The sequence below is a fragment of the Spermophilus citellus genome, assembly GCF_964194105.1.
Source record: "Spermophilus citellus genome assembly, chromosome: 17".
NCBI lineage: Eukaryota > Metazoa > Chordata > Mammalia > Rodentia > Sciuridae > Spermophilus > Spermophilus citellus.
In genome coordinates this window covers 3,401,954-3,424,278 of record NC_138199.1, presented here as the reverse complement: position 1 = coordinate 3,424,278, position 22,325 = coordinate 3,401,954, and the positions used below count along the sequence as shown (strand labels likewise).

At 44.1% G+C, this 22,325-nt stretch overlaps 1 protein-coding gene across 9 annotated transcripts in view; it reads right to left on the bottom strand.

Moving 5' to 3' along the window:
- The window catches only part of EPN2 (epsin 2), a 175,099-nt gene that overhangs the window by 47,909 nt on the left and 104,865 nt on the right, over positions 1 to 22,325 (bottom strand). For 7 of the 9 annotated variants that reach the window (XM_081272031.1, XM_081272030.1, XM_081272029.1 and 4 more), the window contains 2 exons: positions 3,299 to 3,423; positions 1,670 to 2,434 (listed from right to left, as the gene is read on the bottom strand). In XM_081272031.1, coding sequence (XP_081128157.1) covers positions 1,670 to 2,264 — 595 coding nt within the window. In that variant the 5' untranslated portion in view covers positions 2,265 to 2,434; positions 3,299 to 3,423. Of the gene's footprint in view, positions 1 to 1,669; positions 2,435 to 3,298; positions 3,424 to 4,838; positions 4,980 to 22,325 lie in introns of those variants that run through there. The other 2 variants (XM_081272032.1, XM_081272033.1) reach the window with 2 other exon arrangements.

The following is a 22,325-nucleotide window of genomic DNA, read 5'->3' as shown; positions in this document are numbered from 1 at the left end:
ACCCAGCGTTTAGTTTAAGGAGAGGCCCAATCAAATGACCAGGCTCCTATGGTGCCATCTCACCCCTGCCCCTGGAATGTTCCACAAACTGTTCATTAAATGTGACACTGTTTCAGCTCTGTGCTTTGTATCCTTTGGCTTCTTAAGAATACTGGCTGTGAGAGGCACAGAAAAGAAGAGGGCCATTGCCCCTCGGTCATGCATCTCAACCACAACCTCTTTTGACAGAGGAAGCCAAAGGACTTTCATTTTATTTATTTATTTTTGTATATATGTGCAAATTTAACCCGAAAGGAAACTTCTGCAGATTATAAACCATTTATTTTCTAGTGGTTTCATGAAGGTTACAACCATTGCTTAAACAGAATAGTTTAAACCAAGAGAAAATGACAATAACTAAAAATGGGACAAGAAAACTCTAACTGCTCCAAGTTTGATAATAACTTAGAATTCCTAGAGGCAGAAAAATCTGACTTTGACATGCAAATTTCTCATTTGACACATTTCTCAAAATGCTGTGGTAACGGGACAAAGTCAAATTGAAACCTGCAAAAGCAGGAAATGTTGGCAAGTGGTCTGATGACAGAACCACTGACTAAGCAAGAGTTGACCGGCTTGCCAAACTACAAATAACTCTTCAAAAAAAATGTTTACTGTTATGCTGATATAGTGTTACTAATTCCAGAAAGCATGGGCATGAAAATCTGCATTTTTGTTTTTGTAGTCAGAAAATACAATTTCTGCATTCCCCCAGCTCTATACCTCCCTATCCTTATATAAAAGCTACCCAGGCCAACTATCTCAATGTGGGGTTCGCACCATGGCCACAGAGCACTGGAAGGGTGGAGAAGGGGCACTATTTCTAAGACCTTGGCCAGGTTGTCAAATGTGGTTCAGGACATTAGCTTCTAACAGGCCTTAAACTCTACTTCTGCTCCCTGAAATCACTTCCGAACACAGGTCAAAGACCCAAAGTGAACTGACATGCAAAACCAGAAAAAAGACCAGCCCTATCCAGTGCAGAGCCAACCACACAACCAAATCACAGAGCACTCCTTTTGCATGTTTGGAAAAGAGGCTTTGCTCACACTAACAACCTGTAGAGGTTTCTTCGCAATTTTCCCTCTCTACACGAAACACAAACACCTAATTTCCATGCTCTGTGATGCCGAAGTAGAATACACTGAGCCACTCAAGAGACCTACAGTTCAGTCAACAGAAAAAAAATTTAATACCAGATTAAGGAAACAAGATTACCAAAAAAGAGCATTCATTTCCTCCTAGTTATCAATCAGCTCCCCATTACTTGAGTAGTAGTAGGCAATTCCTATGCTGGCAAACCTTCTCAGAAGAAAAAGCTAATGAGCCCTGCCTTGGTGACCACCTTCTCCTGAGAACCCAGGAAGCCACAGGAGCCACCCTGCCCAGATGCACAGAATGAAACCCACAGAGCAGCCAAGGGACTGAAAGCCCTTTTGTGAGCATAACTCAACCCAGACTAGGGCACTGTTGTCTAGTATACAAAAGCTGAGAACTGAGGACAGAATCAAGTCCTAGAGTGGCTGCCACATCCTCAGCCCCGGGCAACTCAGGCTACCTGCTGCCCTGGGTACTGCATCTACATAAGGTGCCCATTTGAGTCAGGGTAGGAAGGGCTTGGATTACTCACAGCCATGATAGGAGGCCGGTGACCCCCCAGCCTTGCCATACTCCTGCTCTGAGTAGCTGGTGGAGAGATTGGGCTGGCTGGAGCCGCGGCCAAAGGTGATCTGGTTGCTGCCCATGCCAGTGGCCACCTGGGCCATGCGCTCTTTGGTTTTGAGAGCCTGGGCCCTCTCAGCCTTCAGTCGCTCCTCATCCTTGAGAAGGGCCACCAGCTGCTTAGACTTTTCACGCACATTGATGCCCTGGTCCTTGCCGTCCCGGTCAATATACTGGAAGTCCTTCAAGGTCTGGATGGCAAAGATGTTCTCACGGCACTGCTGGGCCACACGCTCAGAGCCTGTCTTAATGAGGTAGTCCAGCAGGGTCAGCGCCTTATACACGTGCCTCCAGTTCTTGCCATGGTCATTGAGCCGTTTCCACACCATACTCATGATCTCCGAGAAGGCAACCACGTTATAAGTCAGGTCAGCAATCTCGGTCATCAGAGAGCTGGATGGTCCCCATGGGTCATTGGAGGTGGCTTCCCGGACTTTGATTTCAGCCTCTGAGTAATTGTTCACAATGTTTTTCATCTGTCGTCTGATAGATGAAGTCGTCATTTTTATTTTCTTTGTTACAAATTTAAAGCCCTTCAAAGAGAAACTTTCCTGTTCTCTCTGTAAGTCCACACCCTATGAAGGTCCAGTTTCCGTAACTGAGCTGGAGCAAGAGCCCGGAACAGTCATTTCCTCCTCTGGAGCCTCAGGTCCAAGAAGCTGGAAGCCATGACCTAGAGAGACAGAAAAAGCACCCTGTGACGGTGATCTGGTTGCTGATATGAGCACCCTGTGACGGTGGGAGATCCTTGCCCAGACACTTCTGTAAACTGCAGGTATTAGGTAAGAATGGGCAGGTTGTGTATATAGTCAACATATTCTTGCCTCCTTATGATGTGAGAGAGTCCATTTTGCTTTCAAAACTAAGATAAAATCAATAGTGCCAGTAATAATAAGTAAAATTGATAATGTCAGCTAATAATGAGTAAAATCTAAACTCAAGTAAACATTGTAACTATTGTTCCATTTCCAAGAAAGTCTTCCACTAAAATGGCTATTTGGTGGGTTTTATTTTCACTGCTGGGTACTGTGAAAGAATCAGGATGCTGGGGAAATTGGTCCTGATATGTTTATTTTATATTTTACACTGGGGCTTTAATACAGGGCCTCACACTCTACCACTGAGTTATACCCCAGGCTCAATCCTGATAGCTTTAAAATTATATGTAGCCTCTCAATTTAGGGCTATCTTAATCCAAAATGCTCGTTTGTACCTCTAAAACTGCTGAACATTTGGCCTTGGTCCCCTGGCTTTCTTTCTACCTAGGGGAATCTCCTCAAGAGCCTTCTTTTCTGACCTTTCCTGCTCGAGAACTAATGAGGGTTCTCTCTGGTCTTCTAGAGCAAGGATGACAACCAACTTTCCCTCCGCCGCTTTCAAGACCCTAGGCATCTGACCCAGCTAACACAGCCTTAAAACTTCTTAGTTGGAGCCCAACCCCCTCAACTCAATAGAGGAGAAAACTGAGGCCCAGAGATATGCATTCATGAACTCCAAACACATCCATCCCCTCTTCCTCCAGATGAGAAACACTTACGGAGTTAAAGCGGGGTCCACATCTCCGACACAAGGCTCTGGTCCTCAAGTTTGGTGACCCCCATCTGCCTTGTTCACAGTGAGTACCCAGCACCTAGCAAGCACTGTGCCCAACACGAAATAACACTGTTGAATAAATAATATTAGAGATTAGAAAGTGTCCTTATCCTCAAGAAGGCCATAATCCTGCAGAGAATAAAGGTTCCTCATCTATAAAATGAGGATTCTAAGGCCCAGAAGACTTCAGAGATGGCCACAGATTAAGCAGAACAGCTGGAGACTAAACAGAAAGTGAGGGGCTCCAACCATCACTACCATTTGCTTGGCCATTTGGGTTCCTTCAGGCCAGGATCTCTGTCTTGCTTATCAAGCTTGTGAAAACTACTGTCTCATAAATAATCTGTTTCTATAACAAAAAAAAAAAAAAAGAAAGAAAAGAAAATCACTGTCAACTGTCTGGCAGAAAAAGTCACCCAGCTGGGCCAGCATCCTTCTCTAGATATATCCCCTGTGTAGTCCAGGACCTGCCACCTCCTTTTGAAATGGCCTTTCTTCTCCACCATGCTGCTGTGCTATTTCTACTAGAGAAACAAAGACAGTCTCAGTTTCCTCATCTAAAGCTCAGATGGGCAATAAACCTATCAAAATAAACAAGTAAACAAAAGGATGGCACAGGAAATATAATGGCCACTTTTCATATCACCACACAAGAAAGGGACAGCTCACAAAGTTTCATCCACCATCTCATGACCTCAAGTCCGCTCAGGATTCTGTCTCTGATTCTGTCTCTGCCTCTGTCTATGGCCACAGAACTGACTTTGGCTGAAGGCAGGCATGTTCTGCCTCTCTGCCCACTTGGCCAGCTCTTGTGAATCCTCCAAAGCCTATCAGAGGACCAGAGATAAAAATATTTTTTTCATAGTGACCTGCCTATTTACTTTAAGTAGGCTTTTCATTCATAGGGCAACATATACTGCTGGCAGAAATGGGACGGGTCTGACAAAGGGAAAAAGAACACTCTGATTTATAGTGAGTATCTCCCAGCTTACAGAGTACATATTGTGTTGATGAGTACGGTAACACATACCTGTAATTCCAGCAACTAGAGAGGCTGAGGCAGGAGGATGGCTAGTTTGAAGCCAGCCTCAGCAACTTAACAAGATCCTGTCTCAAAATAAAAATTAAAAGGACTGGGAATGTAGCTCAGTGGTAAAATGTCCCTGCCCCTAGGTTCAGTCCCCAATATCAAACAAAAGGGGTGGGAGGAGGGGTGATAGCTATGTGTCAAAATCAGTAGTAATGTTCAGATGCACTTATAGGGGCCCTACTATATGCAAGGAACCCTAACACTTCTCAGCTGGGCAGGATGACTGCCTCCACTCCAAGAGAAGTGGGCCGAGCTGGGATTCTCCCTTGCAGAGGCCTCAACACCTCTCTCCATAATTCAATTAAGCACTAGAGCAAATAATGTTGGTAAAAAGACCTTGAATGGTTGAGAATATCTTAGGAAAAAAGAATACTTCCCCAAGGGAGAAACATACCCTGGGTTCTGCTACCTCCTCTAGTCCCACCATCTTACAGAGTGCCACGTGGCAGAAGTCTTAACAGCTGGGCCCAGCATCCTCCAGCACACTGGGGTAAACTGTGAAGCCCCATCAGGGCTTCCACTGGGCCTAGTAAACCTGTGACAAAGAAAAGACAGTGACTCCTGTGAGCAAGAGCCAGAGTGCCTCTGTTTCTTTGACACTGACCAGGGAAGGAAAGCTGAACAATTCAGATGTCAGGTCTGTTGACCAAGGTGGGGGTCTTTCTTTAACAGGCTCAAATTGCACAGACACTTGTTGGTGGTCTCTGAAATATTCAAGCTTCCTAAGGAAAAAGCTAATAAAATATGCACTGCAGTCTGAAAAATAAAGACCATATAATTGACATAACTTTCTGCTATCTTCTTAAAGCTTATAGAAAGAGCAGCCTTCAGAATTAGCAGATGCTAAGAAGGGAGAGATCTGGGGATAAGAAATGCCCACTAATTGAAAAGACACCAGAGGTGCCTCAGGGACCGTGTTTCCAGGTCAACAGGGCTATGCACCTTTATCCAAGCAAGATGCTGCAAACTGAAACTTCCAATTCCAACTTAGGGTGATCTAAACCAAGCTGCAGGACCTTGGCAATGACCACAGGCACAGAACACCTGAACCTCCATGACCTTGGCAAACTGAGCCATGTACACCCCAGACTCTAATTTTCCCATTTCAAACTTCTCCTCTTCAACCCCAGGACTGGATTGTAAATACTTAGTGGTTCTTCTTCAGCAAATATCTGCCAAGACACCTTCCCAAAAGCAAGCTCCCACCCTCCAACACGTGTTCCTCTACCTCCCAAGGACATATCCTATCATTCCAAAACCTGAGTTTTTGGTTTTGTTCTCTCTTCTCAATAGTTTGCTTGCTCTACTTTCCAAACTTTCCTTCCCAGTTTGCCAGTTCTTCCATTACCAGCCTGCTGAGCACATGCAAAAGCCACTAGAACAGGAATTTGTTACCTCCTGGGCTCCTTACTTGGTTTAAACCTAGGAATTATGACCAGTTCACAAATGTGAACCACATCTTCAGGACTCCAGGCCAGATATGGGGAAGACAGCGGGACAAGGAGGAGTTGTGAAAACAAGAGAAAAATAAACTTTGTTAAAAATTCACATCAAAGAAAACTCCCCCACTGAAAGGTAGGAGGACTTTTTACAAATTACATACTGATAAGTAAAAGGACAAAGTCATTGTGTGAATTTGTACAATTCTGTTATACATACATACATTTATTTATGGTACCAAGGACTGAATTCAGGGGCACTCTAATATTGCACTATATTCCCAGTCCTGTTTATTTTTTTATTTTGAGACAAGGCCTCATTCAGTTGCCCAGGCTAGCCTCAAACTTGTGATCCTCCTGCCTATGACTTCCAAGTAGCTGGGATTACAGGTGTGTGCCACCATACCAGGCTGAGATAGCCACTCTTAATCACTGTGAGTCAATAAAATTCCAACCAAAAGCAAAGAAACTGAACATCCTAGCTGGCCTAGGGATGTTGCAGGGGGAGATAAGTTAGAATCTGGCCCAGAGCTGGCAGAGCGTTTGCCTGGTGTATTGGGTGGCCCTGAATTTAATTCCTAGCACCATAAACAAACAAAAAGAATTATTTGTTAGCCTTTTTGGAAGTCCTTGAGAGTTTTAAGGACTCCACCATCAAAAGCCACAATATTTTCGGTATGGAAAGAAACACTCATTTCTCTACATTTTGTCTCCAGAACTAAAAGCCTTCTTCTAAGCCAAATATTTAATTTTCATCCTGGAAATGGAATCTACTGGTTTTACCTGTGCAACAACCATCTCCAATTGTCTTGGAAAGGGTGCCTCAGTCATTCTCAGGGATTGGCCAGAAGGAGGCTCTGGTCAATTAAAGCACCAAAGTCCCCCAGCCTGGTGGTATATTGACAATCCAGATGGACCTGAGACAAATGGGAAGCCAAGAGGTTGCTAAGCTGGAAGCCACCAAAAGGCCAGGGTCAGAGGTTACCTAAAACTGAAATAAGTACAGGAGAAAGCAAGAAGTGGGTGAAAGAAAGGGTGAAAAACATCGCATCATTTGTACCTCTAGGTTCATCTATATCTGAAGCCATTCCTCCCTTCTCATGTAACTGAGAAGTCATTTGTAACTTTCAGTGGGGTTTTTGTCACTTGCAACTGCATGTCCTATGCAACAAGTGCTTGAGAGGACAAGAGGAGGAAAGCCAGCAACAGCCAAAGAGAGTATAGTTGTTCCTTCAGCTCCCAGTGGGCCTCAAGCAGAAGTGTAAAGACAATGCCAGGCTCCCCTGCCGCAGACTGACATAGAGGGCTGTGTATTCCCAGAGATTCTCAGCACTCCCCAGTGATGAAGCATCCCCAAAGTCTGGGATCATCTACTTTTTCATGAGAGCAATGTATGATGGGAACCATAAAGTAACTGAATTAAACAACTAATAGGGGAATAACAACCCAAGGCTGACATGCCCCTGGAGGCAAGAAGTCTATAAAAATGTGCTCCAAGGACATGTAGAGTTGAATAGGGAAATTCCTTTCAAATCTGGTACTCCTGATCATGAGGGACAAATTCTTCTTGGTTCTGAGTCACCCAGGTAGGACACTGTCAAAACATGGTGACTTCACCTGTGCTTCCTAAGGAAATTATGGGCAGTTACTTTTCAGTTCCATTATCAAGGATAAAGCCCTGCTGTGAAGAAATAGCAACATCTGTCCCTCAATACCCTCTCCCTAAACCTAACAGTCACAGGACTCAACAGTGACTGTAGCAAATCAGTCCCAATCAATACATATGATTGAGTGGATTGACTGAACATCCCACATCAGATGGCAGCTCCTATGACTTCACACATACTTCATCCTTCTAAAAGCAGATGACAGAGAGAGCTTGAGAATGGACATGTCCATGTTTCCCCAGTGTCACACCTGTATAGTCCACAGCCCATATTTATCAGAACCCCCTAGGAGACTGTTTGAAAATCCAGAAATAGAAAAGAGGTAGAACCAGGAGGATGCTGCATCCTTAACAAGCTCCCTGGATGATTTTAGGCACACTGAAGCGGGGCCAGGGGTCCGGGGTGTGATGCACAGGAACCGGAAATGTGGGTGACACTCTGCAATCCTTGATTAACTGGCTCTGTTTCCCTTAATGTGCCATCTATGAGAAAGCAAACACTTCCATCTTCTTCCTGGGGAAAAGGGTACAAGGCCCTTTACAAGGAGGCCCAGTCAGGGGTAGCTGAGACAGCAGCTCACATGACAGACCCTCCAGAAGACAACAGCCCAGTCAGGACAATATGGACAGTACCACATTCTTTTCAACAGTAATCATTTCAGCCTAAAGAGAAAGGACTATTATGGTTCTGCTTCAGCCACGTTAGCATTAACTTAAAGCCTAAGAACTGTGGCTCATGTAGAAGCAGGGAGAAATTCCTTTATTTCCCTCACCAGGAAAAACGATGAGCTTCAGCCCAAATGCAACACCTTCTTCACTAATGGAACCTGAGCATCTCCATTCCAATGGCTTCTTGTTGATTTAGAGAAACCAAAGCCAAACTTTATATTAGTATCCGAAAATTGGAATGGAACCATACCATTTGCCCCAGCTATCCCACTCCTTGGTTTATACCCAAAGGACTTAAAACCAGCACACTATAGTGACACAACAACATCAATATTTATGACAGCTCAACTCACAAAAGCTAAACTATGGAAGCAACCTAGGTGCCCTTCAACAGGTGAATGAAGAAAAAAAATGTGACATATATACAAAATGGAATATTACTCAGCCTTAAAGAAGAATGAAATGATGGCATTTACTGCTAAGTGAAATAAGTCAATCCTAAAAAACCAAAGGCCAAATATTTTCTCTGATATGCAGATGTCAATTCACAATAAGGGGGTATGTGTGCTAGGGAATGATATTAGGTAGGGAATGGATTAGGTAGAGGGCAATGAAGAGAAGGGAGGGAAGGGGGTGTGGAGTAGGAAGGATAGTAGAATGAATCAGACTTTATCAATCTATATACATATATGACTACATAACCAATGTGATTCTACCTCATGAGCAACCAGAAGAATAAGAAGTTATACTGCATTTTTGTATGATATGTCAAAAATGCATTCTACTGTCATATATAACTAATTGGAACAAAAAAAAAAACCTTTGCATTCATATATTTAAAAATTTTTGAGGGAAAACAAACTTTTGACTTTGCCTTCTATATGGTAGGCCAGGTAAAGTTAAACTGCCCATACTCATTTCTCTCGCCCCAGAACCTTTGTCCAAGTAAGAGAAAGATCCTAGGGAGTATAAGTCCACCTATATCAAGGTGGAGATGTAAAGGGCTGACTGTGTAGGGACAGCCAAGCCCCATGCTAATCAACATCACCTTTCAGGTAAGTAGGAGGCCTTCTAACAAGAAGCCACCTGGGCAGCTTCTCCCAAGATCCGTCAGTCATTCCAACAAGCACAAGAGAGCTCAAGTATATATCATATGGCCTCCTGAAACTTTAAGTGATTTTACTTTTCCTAAAAGCAGCAATCAAGTGCCAAAAAACATGTCAAAGAATTTCACTGTTCTTTACCAACTGTTTTGTCTCTGGGAAGGGCCACCCATGAATACAGACTATATTAGTGGTGAAATGTGGGGTTTTTTTGTTTTTTTGTTTTTCTGGAGGGTTTTTTGTTTGTTTGTTTGTTTGTTTGTTTTGGTACTAAGGCCTGAACTTGGGGCACTCAACTACTGAGCCACATCCCTAGCCCTATTTTGTATTTTATTTAGAGACAGGGTCTCACTTAGTTGCTTAGCGCCTTGACATTGCTGAGGATGGCTTTGAACTCACGATCCTCCTGTCTCAGCCTCCCGAGCTACTGTGATTACAGGCACGAAATGTGGTTATTTTTAAACACTGTGTGAAGCAAGGGCAGGGTCAAGAGACCTGGTTCTGGTTGTTGCTGCTGACCCAGGGAATGGGGCATGATGAGCTGCAACCTCCTGAGTCGAGGATCAAACACCCTGACAACTGCACAAAGGGGACACCTAAGGCAGACATTCAAGGAAAACAAGCAAACTTTTAATATTCCTCTACCTCCCTTCGACCGTTCACCCTTATTCAATAGTTTTGCAAATGACCAAATCAAGGACAGTATTCTTTTAAAATCATGAAAAAGGTGCTAGGGGTGAAGCTTACTGGCAGAGTGCTTGTCTAGCATGAAGGACACCCTGTTCTCCCCAGCACTGGGAGGGGAGAATAAATCATGCAAAAAAGAAAATGATGTGCAGTGGTACAAAGAGACCAGATTTAGGAGAAACAGGGAAACATGCGGACCAAGATGCAATGCTGTAACTGCTCTGCAGCATCAAGGAAGCCAGTGACCAGGGTCCTTGCTTCTAAAATGACAGAGGTAAACCAGATGTTCTTCCCAAACCTTTCAGTTCCAAAAGCCATGGTTCTGACCAGTGGCCCTGTTCCCTGCCATCTCCATGGTGTCATGGGGAGCTCAGCCACAGGTCACAGTCTAAGGGACTAAAACTCAGGCCACAAGCCAATCAGACAGATGTTTCTGTAGGCCTATGGGGCTCCATGGGAGGGCAAAGGAGGGCTTCCCTTTGGGCTTTGGAAGTGTGAAGAGCAGCCCTCAGAATTCCTCTCCTCTCCCAGGAAAGCAGCATGCGACCCCCAAAGAGATTTCCGTTTTTAACACACAGTGACTCTGCCACTGGAAACATCACTGATGAAAGACAATGGGGACACACACACCCAGAGACTGGGTCCCCTCCCCAAAGCAGGCCATGCTATGGATTACCACTGCTAGGCAGTACAACTTTCCAGCCTGAGATGTTTGAAAAAAAGTGACAAGCTGCATGGGAAATTTTCAAGTTCCCATGATTTTGTGCTTAATTTAGACCTGGCTAGTGGTTGTGGTAGTGCTAAGTGCTGGGCTGTCACCATCTCCAGAAGCCAGAGAATGTGGAAGTACACAGGGGTGAGCCACAGGGCCCTCAGCCAGGCGTCCACTGTCTCTGGGTTTCCAACACCACTGTGACTTCACTCTTCTCAGAGGGAGCACAGGATTCGAGCCAAGAAGGAATCTGCCAAGGAGCAGGTGTTTTCACCCTGTGCGCACAAGACCACAGCTCAAGAAAAGTGAATGGTCAGCTCACCTCTACCCTGCAACCAGTACTTCTGGGAGGGGCTTGGATTCCCCACAGCAGCTGTGGAGAAGCCAGAAGGAGCCAGGTAGATTTCTGCAGGCAGCAAAGGGAGCTACTTCCTCAGACTTCTGGTAATGATGGCTAATGTCCACGAGTCTCACAAGCTGACCTTGGTTCCCAACTCATCTCACCATCACTGGGGCCGGAGGGATGAGCCAGAACCTCAGAGATCAAAAGTACAGGCTCATCTCAGATATGCTCAAATGAGCCAAACCATCCTAACTTTGGGCCCCTGGAGTTCCCTGAGGAAGGGCCGGTCCTGCAAGTTAACTCTTTCTGTGCCACCTGTGTGCTATACTCTCTTTTCCAGTCACTTTACTTTTTTTTTTTTTTTTTTTGGTACTGAGGATTAAACCCAGGGGTGCTTTACCACTGAACCACATCCCAAGCCCTTTTTATTTTGAAACAGGATCTTGCTAAGTTGCTTAGGGCCTTGCTAAATTGTTGAGGCTGGTATCAAACTTGTGATTCTCCTGCCTCTGCCTCCCAAATTGCTGGGATCACAGGGTGATCCAGTCACCCTGCTCCAGTCACTTTTCTTATTATTGGAACAATATGCTGCTGTCACTCCAAAGAAACCTGCCTGCCAGACAGGTTTGTCTTGAGTTCTACCGCACCTCCTTTTTCTTCTGCCAGTCCTTGTCCTTCCTGTGACTGTCACAGCCTGGCTCCTTGTCACTCAGATGTCAGCTTAAACACTGCCTCCTCAGAGGCAGTCAATTCACCAGTTCACATTTTCAGCAGAGCCCCTCCTCTATCTGACATTTTCTTGCTTATGTGCCTATTTATCTGTTCATGTCACTCTGGCTCTACCTGCCTTCATGAGGGCAGAGCCCTACCTGCCTCTTTACCACTGTCTCTCCAATGCCTAGAACAGCATCTGGCACACAGTAAGTGCTCAATAAGCACCTACCATATGAATGATACATTAGCCAAAGATTAAAAAAAATGCATTATCCCACCCACTCAGGTACACCTTGATGCTATTCTCCTAGTTCTGCTTTCCTTTGGTCTCTCTCTCTCTCAAGTAAGAAAATAGCTGCTATAATGCCTGCCCAGTAATACACCACCAGGAAACAGGCATGGTCACACCTGGTACTTAATAAGTGCTGACTACAAAATGAACAGCTGTTGAAGCCTGCTCCCAACAAGGCTGGGGCACCAAGGAGCAGCCACCCACTGCCCTTCCCAGCCTGCACTCGGAAGCAACACCAGCTGGCCTGGACAGCATCCAAGGGCTCAAATGGGTAGTCTTTCCTCCCACTACAGGGACCAGCATCATGCCTTTCCAGCTGTGTGGCCTGAGGCTAGAGGATGCACTCTTCTGAGCTTCTATCTCTACATCTGGAAAGCAGAAGCAATGAACATCAGCTGCTGTGCCAGCTGCTGTGGGACTGACAAATTATAGGCATCCAAATATCTGCTTCCTCTTCCCTGGCCTGTCCAGGTACATATGTCTATAGGGATGCTTCTCAGCAGGTCCCTGAGGCCAATTTGGCAGGACTTGAAGCCCACAGAGACTTCTCCCTGACAAGAAGCAAGGTGGAACTGGCCTGGCAGCACAGTAGATTTACCATGCGAGTCTCTCCTTCCAGACATGCACGCAACCTGCTAACCACCCTCAGTGGTCCCGCCTGGTCTTCTCTGCAGCTGGCATTCCCAAAGTCTCAACTGTGCTAGCTCTCTGATATTAGTAAGAGATCAGAACTAGAAGAGTACTAGAAAATAGAAGGGGTTCTCCAAGTAGAAATAGCAAATTCTCTGGCTGTGGCAGCACACACCTATAATCCTAGTGGCTTGGAAGGCTAAAACAGGAGGATCATGAGTTCTAAGCCAGCCTCAGCAACATAGAGAGACCTGTCACAAAATAAAGCATAAAAAAAGGGCTGGGGATATGGCTCAGTGGTAAAGCATCCTGGGTTCAATACATAGTACAAAAAAAAAAAAAAAGCAGCAGCAAGCAAATTCTTACTAAACCCTTACTATGCACTTCACAGGTGTTTACTCTTTGGCTCTTCATAACAATTCTACAGGAAGTTATTCTTATCTGCATTTTACAGAAAAGGAAATTAACAGAAAGGTTAAGCAACTGGCCCAAGGCTGCACTGCCAGCAAATGGTAGACCAGGATCTGATCCCACCTCTGTGGCTTTTGGTCTCACCCTCTTAACCCTTATTCTTTTTTCTTTTTTAGGTTTTTTTTTTTAATTTTTAGTTTTTGTTTGCTTGTTTCCAGTACTGGAAATTGAATCCAGGGCATATACTAGGAAAACAGGCTACCACTGAACAATATCCCCAGTCCAAATCCTATACTTATTCTTTCTGGCTTTAAATAAATCCGGCAATGAAAACTGTAAGAGCCAGATAGAATGGAGCACATCTGTAATCCCAGCAATTCAAGCAGCTAAGTCAGGAGATCAGAAGATTGAGGCCAGTCTCAGCACGTTAGTGAGACCCTGTGCCCCAGGATTCAATGCCCAGTACCCAAAAAAAAGAAAAAAAAAAAGTCGCAAAAACAACAAATTTTTCCTTGCTAAATCTTCAAGCCTGAAAAGGCCCCTCTTATCTAGATGTTTGGAGCCAGAAGACGTCAGGGAAGCATAAAGTTTTCCTGGTCTGTTCAACAAGCCACAGGAGATTCTTTCCCCAGCTAGCTCACCAAGTCCAGAAAACAGAAGCAAACCTCCTGCAGTGGGCTGGGCCTCAGAACTCACCATGTACAGACAACAAGGCCCAGGGCTGATTAGTGCCAGACCAGGATCAGAACCTGGCATTCCCAGCTCCTTCCAGGGCAGCTGCAAAGGTGAAGGGGCTGTGACATTCTTCAAAGAAGGCTCTCCCTCAAAATACGTAAGGTCTATAGACTGGCAATACTGTGGTCTCAGTTAGGAAGAGTCTGAGACACCACCATACAGAGGCTATATGTAGTCCAAAATGGTTCTTGAAAATGTATTTCTCTAAGCTTCCATTCTTCAATAAATTATGTCCCTTTGGCTATAATGTCTTCTACTAGATCAGTCACATCAAATTCAGTGACCTAAGAAGTCTGCATTGCTCCTTTGAAACGGTTCTTGTCACTCAGAATAAAAAGAAAAAAAGAAAAAAAATGGTCCTTTTTATGCTACAAGGTAAACTTCCTTTTTTGGTACAGGATAAAAATATTACTTCCCTCATTCCTCTGCTGCTGGAGACATTCCCAGTGTTTTATTTACTCTGCAACACTGACTGGCTACATTGGGAGGAAATGTTCCTTCCTAAGTCTTAAACGTCAGAGTTGGCCCCAGAAAAGGCGGGAGTCAGCCCTAATGTTTTCTTGTTGCTCTTCTGTTTGCTTAAATGTTTTACTAGGTACTATTGGGTAATTTAAGAGCATATGTGTAGCCAGGCACAATGTCACACGCCTATAATCCCAGCTTCTCAGGAGGCTGGAGCAGGAGATCAAGACCCTGTCTCAAAATTTTTAAAAGAGGGGCTGGGGATGTGGCTCAAGCAGTAGCGCGCTCGCCTGGCAAGCGTGCAGCCCGGGTTCGATCCTCAGCACCACATAAAACAAAGATGTTGTGTCCGCCGAGAACTAAAAAATAAATATTAAAATTCTCTCTATCTCTCTCTCTCTCTTTAAAAAAAAAAAAATTAAAAGAGAGGTGGTGGGGCTGGGGATGTAGCTCAGTGGGAGTACTTAATCCCCAACACTGAAAAAGAGAGGGAGAGAGAGAGAATATGTGCAAGCCACATATGAAGCACAAATGAAAAGAGCCCACAACCCCTCAAGATCTAGAATACCCACCAGCGTTCACATGGGGCCCCCTTCTCTCCTCACCTCCTCTGCGGGGCAGAGAGCAAACAGTCTGAGTTCTAGGTTTTCACTCTTGCTATTTACTTATTATTTTTATTATTTTGAGGTGGGAGTCTAGCTATGTTGCCCAAGATGGCTCCTGTCTCAGCCTCCTGAATAGCCGGAACTAGAGGCATGCGCAACCATGCCCAGTTAGTCCTTTGCTTTTAAGGAAAAAAAAAAGCTGGGAGTGGTGGCACACTCCTGTAATTCCAGCAACTCGGGAGGCTGAGGCAGGACTATCACAAGTTCAAAGTCAGCCTCGGCAACTTACTGAGGCCTTAAGTAACTTAGCAAGACCCTGTGTCAAAACAAAAAGGGCTGGGGATGTAGGCACCCCTGGGCTCAATCCCCAGTACCAAAGAAAGAAAAGAAAAGAATAACTCGATCACAAACATTATAAACCTAAACATCATATGGTCTTCCGCCACTTTCTTGTGTTTCTTCCCTATTGCTCCATATAGAAGCTGCAGCTCATCCACTTTCACGCTGTAGAATATGACTATGTTACTATTTAATGATGTGCCTCTCCTGCTCCTATGGATGACATCTCCATTACCTACAGATTTTTGCAATCACAAATACCTCTGTAATATATAGGTGTGTCTCCTGGGATACCTGTAACAAGGTTTTCTAGGAGTATGTTCCTAAGAGGAGAACTGCTCATTCACAGAGGACAAAATGCTCTCTATACTGTTATCTTTTTCTTCTGGTATTAGGAATTGAGCCCAAAAGTGCTCTACCACTGAGCTACACCCTAGTCACTGGGGGGATTACATCACTCCACAAGGCTCTGCACTGCATCTTTTTAAAATAGATTTTTAACCTTTATTTTTTGTTTATTTGGGTTTTTTTCGCTTTTTATTTTTTAACATGGTGCTGAGGATGGAACTCAGTGCCTCACCCATGGTAAGCAAGCGCTCCACCACTACCATAGCCTCAGCCCCTGCATCCTATCTTCAATTATCTTTGCTGTCCTATTTTATAACATTGTTTTGTCATCACAAAGATGTATCAATAGTTAAGATGATACCAGATATGACTTTACACACACTCAAAGAAGTGTGTTAAGAAGGCAACATCAGCAGGCTCAGGGTATTTACAGAAGCATAAGATGTGAACTCCAAATTTGGGTAGGGAACAGCAACCCCTCAAAGGACAACAAAAAGAGACTCCAAACTGGGTGCTCCAGGCAGCTCATGAGAAGACCTGGATAGACATGGGGCCATCAAGTGCACCTGTGGCAATACTATGGACGAATGAGAAGAATAAAAGAGGAGGCAGAGTAGAAGCCCTCAGGGAGTGACACAGAGAAAGCAGAATGGGACAGACACACCAAGATACAGGCCAAGGTTGCATGGCCAGGGCCTCCTCACCAGAGATGCTAAGAAATGTAGACTTGCCAACTCTGGCTATTCACCTTCAAGATTCTTGCCTTCTGGGCTGGGCTGGGGCTCAGCAGTAGAGTACTCGCCTGGCCCGTGCGAGACCCTAGGTTCAATCCTCAGCACCACATAAAATAAATAAGTGAAATAAAGGTATTGTGTCCAACTAGGACTAAAAAATTCACACACACACAAAAAAAAGATTCTTGCCTTCTCCTCCAAAGAATTAAACAGCTACCATTGATAAAGCATTTACTGCATGCCCTACACTTTGGGAATCATTGTCAGTGAATCATTACTACAAGCCATACCACTGTCTGCTGAATATTTTTAAGTTAATATGCTTTTAAATTTAAATACTCATTTGAATGACAACATCTGACATCAGGTATCACTACTATGATATTAGGAGGTATCTTTTTGTTTTTATTGAGACATAACCCTGCATAAAATTCAATAAAGGTGTGCACAATTCAGTGTTTTCCCTCTCTTTCTCCCTCCACACCCTCCCCTCTCTTTAGTATATCCACAATGTTGTGCAAGCATCATGACTTTTTTATTTTTTAATTCTCCTTGTGGTACTGGGGAATGAACACAGGGGCACTTTACCACTGAACTCTACTCCCAGCCCTTTTTTTATTTTTTTGAGACAGGGTCTCACTGAATTGCTCAGATTGGCTCAAACTTGCTATCCTTCTGCCTCAGCCTCCCAAGTCGCTGGGATTATTATTACTAATTCCAGAACATTTTCATCATCCCCAATAGAAACCCATGCACTTTAGCAGGCACTAGCCACTGCCCACTCCCAGATTCCCTGGCAACTACAAGTCTACTTTCTGAAACTATGGACTTGCCTATTCTGGATATTTCATTTATATAAATGGAATTAAATAATATATGGTCTTCTGTGTGCAGCTTCTTTCACTTAGTATCATGTTTTGTTATTTGTTTTTTGTTATTGGTGTTAATGATTGAACTCAAGGCCTCACATATGCCAGGCAAACACTCTGCTGAGTTACATTCCAAGCCTCTGGAATCATCTTTTAAAGGTTCATCCCTGTAGCATTATGTATCAGCACTCCATATTTCTTTTAATGACAGAATAATTTTCCATTGCATGGATATATCACATTTTGTTCATCCATTCTTTAGTTGATGGCCATTGGGTTATTTCCAGTTTTTTATCTGTTTTTGTGTGGATATTGTGTTTTCAGCAATCCTGGGTATATATAAACTGCAATTGCTGTATTCAATGTTAACTAGATGTGTAATTCTTTGAGGAATTGCCAAAGTACCTTGGCATTTTTAAGAAAAAGAACTATTAAAACTAACAACATTCAATTGCATGCCACTTAAACTTATGTTGGGAAATACTGCTGAAGGCAAAGCTACTAAAGCTGGTTTTTGTTTTGTTTGGGAGCAGGGAACTGACGTGGTCAGAACGGTATTTCTGAAATCCTCATCAAGCAATGGGGGAGAAAGGACAGAGGGAGGAGTGAAGACAGGAAGACACTTAGTCGCCAGAACAGAAAGAGAAGACACTGGGGCCTGAATCTGGGTGTGGCAGAGGAATGAGAAAGAGCAGGAGATAGCCAAAAACACAGAGTAGGAGAAAGAGCACTGACAACCAAAAGTCAGGATGGGTGGAGTGAAGGGAAGGGAGTGGCAAGGAGGACAAAAAGTTCCCTTAACAGAAAGTAAAGGTGGAGAGGTTTCGGGGGAAGGGAAGAGGCAGACTATTTAGCGTTTTATTTCGGACAAATGTAGCTGGAGGTGCTGGCAAAACAGACAAGGAGAATGAAGACAGCTGGCACCTAAGAGGTGCAGGAGGGGAAATGGGGCCAGCATGTTTATCCAGGTGGATCATGTTGAGGGCCAGGGGAGGGAGCATGGAAAACCTGGGACAAGGAAACAAATCAGGAAAGAGTGAGTGATAGCAAAGGCCAAGAAGGGACAGGAACAAGATGGACACAGGAGATCCATTCATGGCCAGTGAAGCAGAAGGCAAGAGGGGCACCGCTTTTTGCACCTGTGCAGAGTAGTGCAAGGCTCCGGAGGACCATGCATTCTCCTACTAATGACCACCAAGAACGGTTCAGATGCCCTTGTACACATCTCTGCGTCATGCAAGTCTCAGAAGGAAACTGAACCCACCACCCCTGACTACTATGCAGCCCATCCACCCATTTCCTATCCCTCTAGGGGGCTCAGGATCCACCATCTGCTGTCCAGCTGACAGAGTCAGAAGCCTTGGAGCTAGCCTGAACTTCTGGCTCTCAGTCCACACTCCCTCCTTCCTTCCACAACCTGTGAACTGTAGGCTCCTGGGGGACAGTGTCCCCGACTATCTCCTCACAGCTACATGCTGGGCCTAGCACAATGCCTGGCACACATCTGCTATAGGAATGAATGACTCTGCAGTGCCCAAAGCCCCTACCTCCTCACTTCACTCTCCCTCCTCTGAGCTCTCTGGAGCCTCCACACCTTCACCAAAACTCCAAAGCAAGGACCCTTCAAGTGCCCACACTAAATGTAAGACATGTGCTATCAACACTGTTATAGCCCTAAAAAAACAAATCAGTGGAAAGATCACAGGTCTGCCCACCACCACTTTTTTAGTCACCTCCATGAACCTCAGTGTCCTCATCCATAAAGTAGGAATGGCAGCCTGTGAGCATCATCAAGATAAAGGACCAGAAAGAGCTGTAGGAAATAAGGCTAAATGTTTTCACTTCTGCTATAGGGGTTCCCATGTGCCCCCACAGGTTTTTGGTTGGTCTCTTACATCCCACTAGTCCCTTGACCACACAGCTTTACAAGAAAAGCAAAACAGAGCAAGCTGACATGGAACAGGAGAGGAATTTTTTAGTCTACTTCACACTAAATTTAACAAGCATAAACAAACAGAAGTTTGCATACCATATAATTTTTTTAATTCTTAAAAGATTAGAAGTATGCTGCCAAATGTCAAAACACAAAAACCAAAAGGAAATGAAAGTTGTTATTTTCCTTCTGGTTTTATCTCCATTAGCCAAATGCTTTTATTCAATCAGTGTTTTCACTGCCATTGTCCTGCTTTGTTTGGAAAATAATAATTGAGGGGTGCATTTCCAGCACTGACAACTGAGTACATCATGGGGATCTGCCCAGTTGTTCCCATGCCCAGAAAATGTTCTCCTTTAGAAACGTCTTGTGCTGAGAGACCGAGGAAGAACTGTTCACTTGCCCTTGAAATATGCACTGGCCACATGGCTGCCACCAACACCCCACCCCACCTCCGGCACCTCCAGCTGTCCCCTCCTCCTTCGGCCACCAAGGAGATAACCAGGCCAAAAGAACCAGACTGTCCAGGCCTAGTCATGCAGTGCCCAAAGGCTCCACTGTGGCTGATGAAATATACCAAGGTTAGAGCTGTAATCCTCTGAGTGGTCAGCATGGCCCAGGTGGCTCACAGCATCAGTCTTGCTATAGTTCTGTTGGTGAAGCATTTTATAAGTGAAGAGAGAGGAGACAAACCACAGAGCTAGGATGAGGTTCTGGGCTCTAATAAGTCACATGGCCTCCAATAAAAATGCAAAATGGCCCAATCCTCAACCTCAGTCCAGTATAGTATTACTTCCATGTGGCTGCCCTTCTCTGCTCCCAGATCATCATACTCACCTAGGATGAACCTTGGCAGATATAAAGTCTTCTCACCAAGCAGCTTTCAAGGTCAGTCAACCCATGTAATACCTGTCCTGGAACCCCAATTTTACTAATGAACCTTTTCCAGAGTGACCTGTGTACACAGAACAAGTCATTCTGGGCCTGGAAATGTCCCTTCTCTTCTAGAATATTAGTTCTCTTTTTGGGTGTGTGTGTGTGTGTGTGTGTGTGTGTGTGTATACGTATACATATATATATATTTTAGTGGTAGGTGGACACAATGCCTTTTTATTTATTTATTTATTTTTTCTGCTGAGGATCAAACCCAGTGCTTGCTTCACCAGTGCTAGGTGAGGACCCTACCCAAGCCACAACCCCAGCCCCAAGTATTAGTTCTTTTTTTTTTTTTTTTTTTTTTTTTTTTTAGTGGTAGATGGACACAGCATCTTTATTTTTATTTATTTATTTTGATGTGATGCTGAGGCTCAAACTCAGGGCCTCACATATGGGAGGCGTGTGCTCTACCACTGAGCTACAGCCCCAGCCTGTATTAGTTCTCTTCACCTTGAATTTCCAGCTCACTTCCTTTAGGGCCGTCAACAGTTTTCCCAACCCCTCTGAAGTCAGTCATGGCACTGGACTAGACAATAAGATGAGAGAGAAGTAAGGTGTGTCATTCTCTATCAAACATAAAAGGCAAGGTGCCATTCTCCACATTCCCTTCCCACCATGGAGGTGACAGTGGATGCCTGTGTCAACATGGAGCTTACTCATCTGCCCAGAGAAAGGAAGGCACAACCACACACAGACTTGTTCACCATGTACATATACAGCTATACAACTCACAATAGCCAGAGTGGAGACAACTTTGTCTACCCACAGAGGAATGAATAAACAAAAGTGGTCTAGCCTTATGGTGGATTACTATTTAGCTTTAAGAAAGGAATGAAGTCCTGACACTTGCTACAACATGGATGAATGCTGAAATGTGATGCTGAGTAGAAGTAGTCAAACCTGAAAGGCCACATATTATGAGTCTACTTACATGAACATTCAGAAAAGACAAATCCACAGGAACACAAAGTAGCCTGACAGTTGCCAGGGGACAGGGAGAAGTGGAAGGAAGAATGACTGTTTACGAGATAAAAGGTTTCGTTTTTGAGGTGATGAAATATTCTACAATAATATTATGCTAATGGTTGCACAACTCTATACTAAAACCACTGAACCATTTACACTACTAAATACCATTTGCACGCTTCAAATGGGTGAACTTTATTGCATGAAACATAAATCATGTAACAATAAAACACTTAAACAAAAAAAAAGAAAAAACAGAATGAAAGAAGCTTACATCTCCATCATCATAAAGCAAAGTATCCTGAACACACGGCACCAGGGAGAAATAATCCATACTGTGCCAGGCCACTAGTTAGTTTGCTTGTTTCACATATTGGAGATTAAACATAGGAGTGCCCTACAACTGAGTAACAGCCCCAGTCTTTTTTTATCTTTTTGACTTTGTGACAGGGTCTCACTAAGTTGCTGAGGCTAGCCTCAAACTTGTGATCCTGAATGTGTGATCCTCCTGCCTCAGCCTCCACAATGGCTGGAATTAGTCATGCACCATCATGTCCCACAACTAGAAACTGACATTCTTTCTCTCAGGGTTATGAAATCCAGCCAGACCTGACTCAAGCATGCCTATACTATCATATGTTCATGTTCAAAATGAGCCTGTAGCTGATTAACATAAATTTCTGGAAGGAAGCCAAGATTGTGGTTCTGTCCCAATAGGAACCAACTAGGCTCTGTCCCCAAAGCCATGGTCTGATTTAAACCCAAGGAGATGGGGAGGAAGGTGTTACAAAAAGAATTCTGGCTCAAGCCCAAAAGAATATTTACAACTCATAATACAATGAACCAACCTTCCAAAATTATAAAGAGAACCCAAGAGAAAAATGGGAACAGAGCTGTTCACAAAAAAATATAAATGGTCCTTAAACATATGACAGCATGATCAGCTCACACTTAAGAAAATGCAAATTAAAATTATATTGAGATACTATTTACCTGTCAGATTAGCAGGAATCCAAACATTTGAGTACACCTGCTGTTAGCAAGGCTGTGGGGAGACAGTCATCTACACTGCTGGTAAGAGGACAACATGGAGCAACCGCTATGCAGGGGAAAATCTGTCAAAATGACAAACTGTCTTCCCTCTGACTCTTTAATGTCCCTGTGGAACACCTGCACACGTGAGAAATGACTGCACATGGGAAGACAATGCACTGCAGGTATGTCATGAAACAGCATGATGAAAATGACCCGGACACCTTTATTTATTTATATTAACTTTTTAAAAACT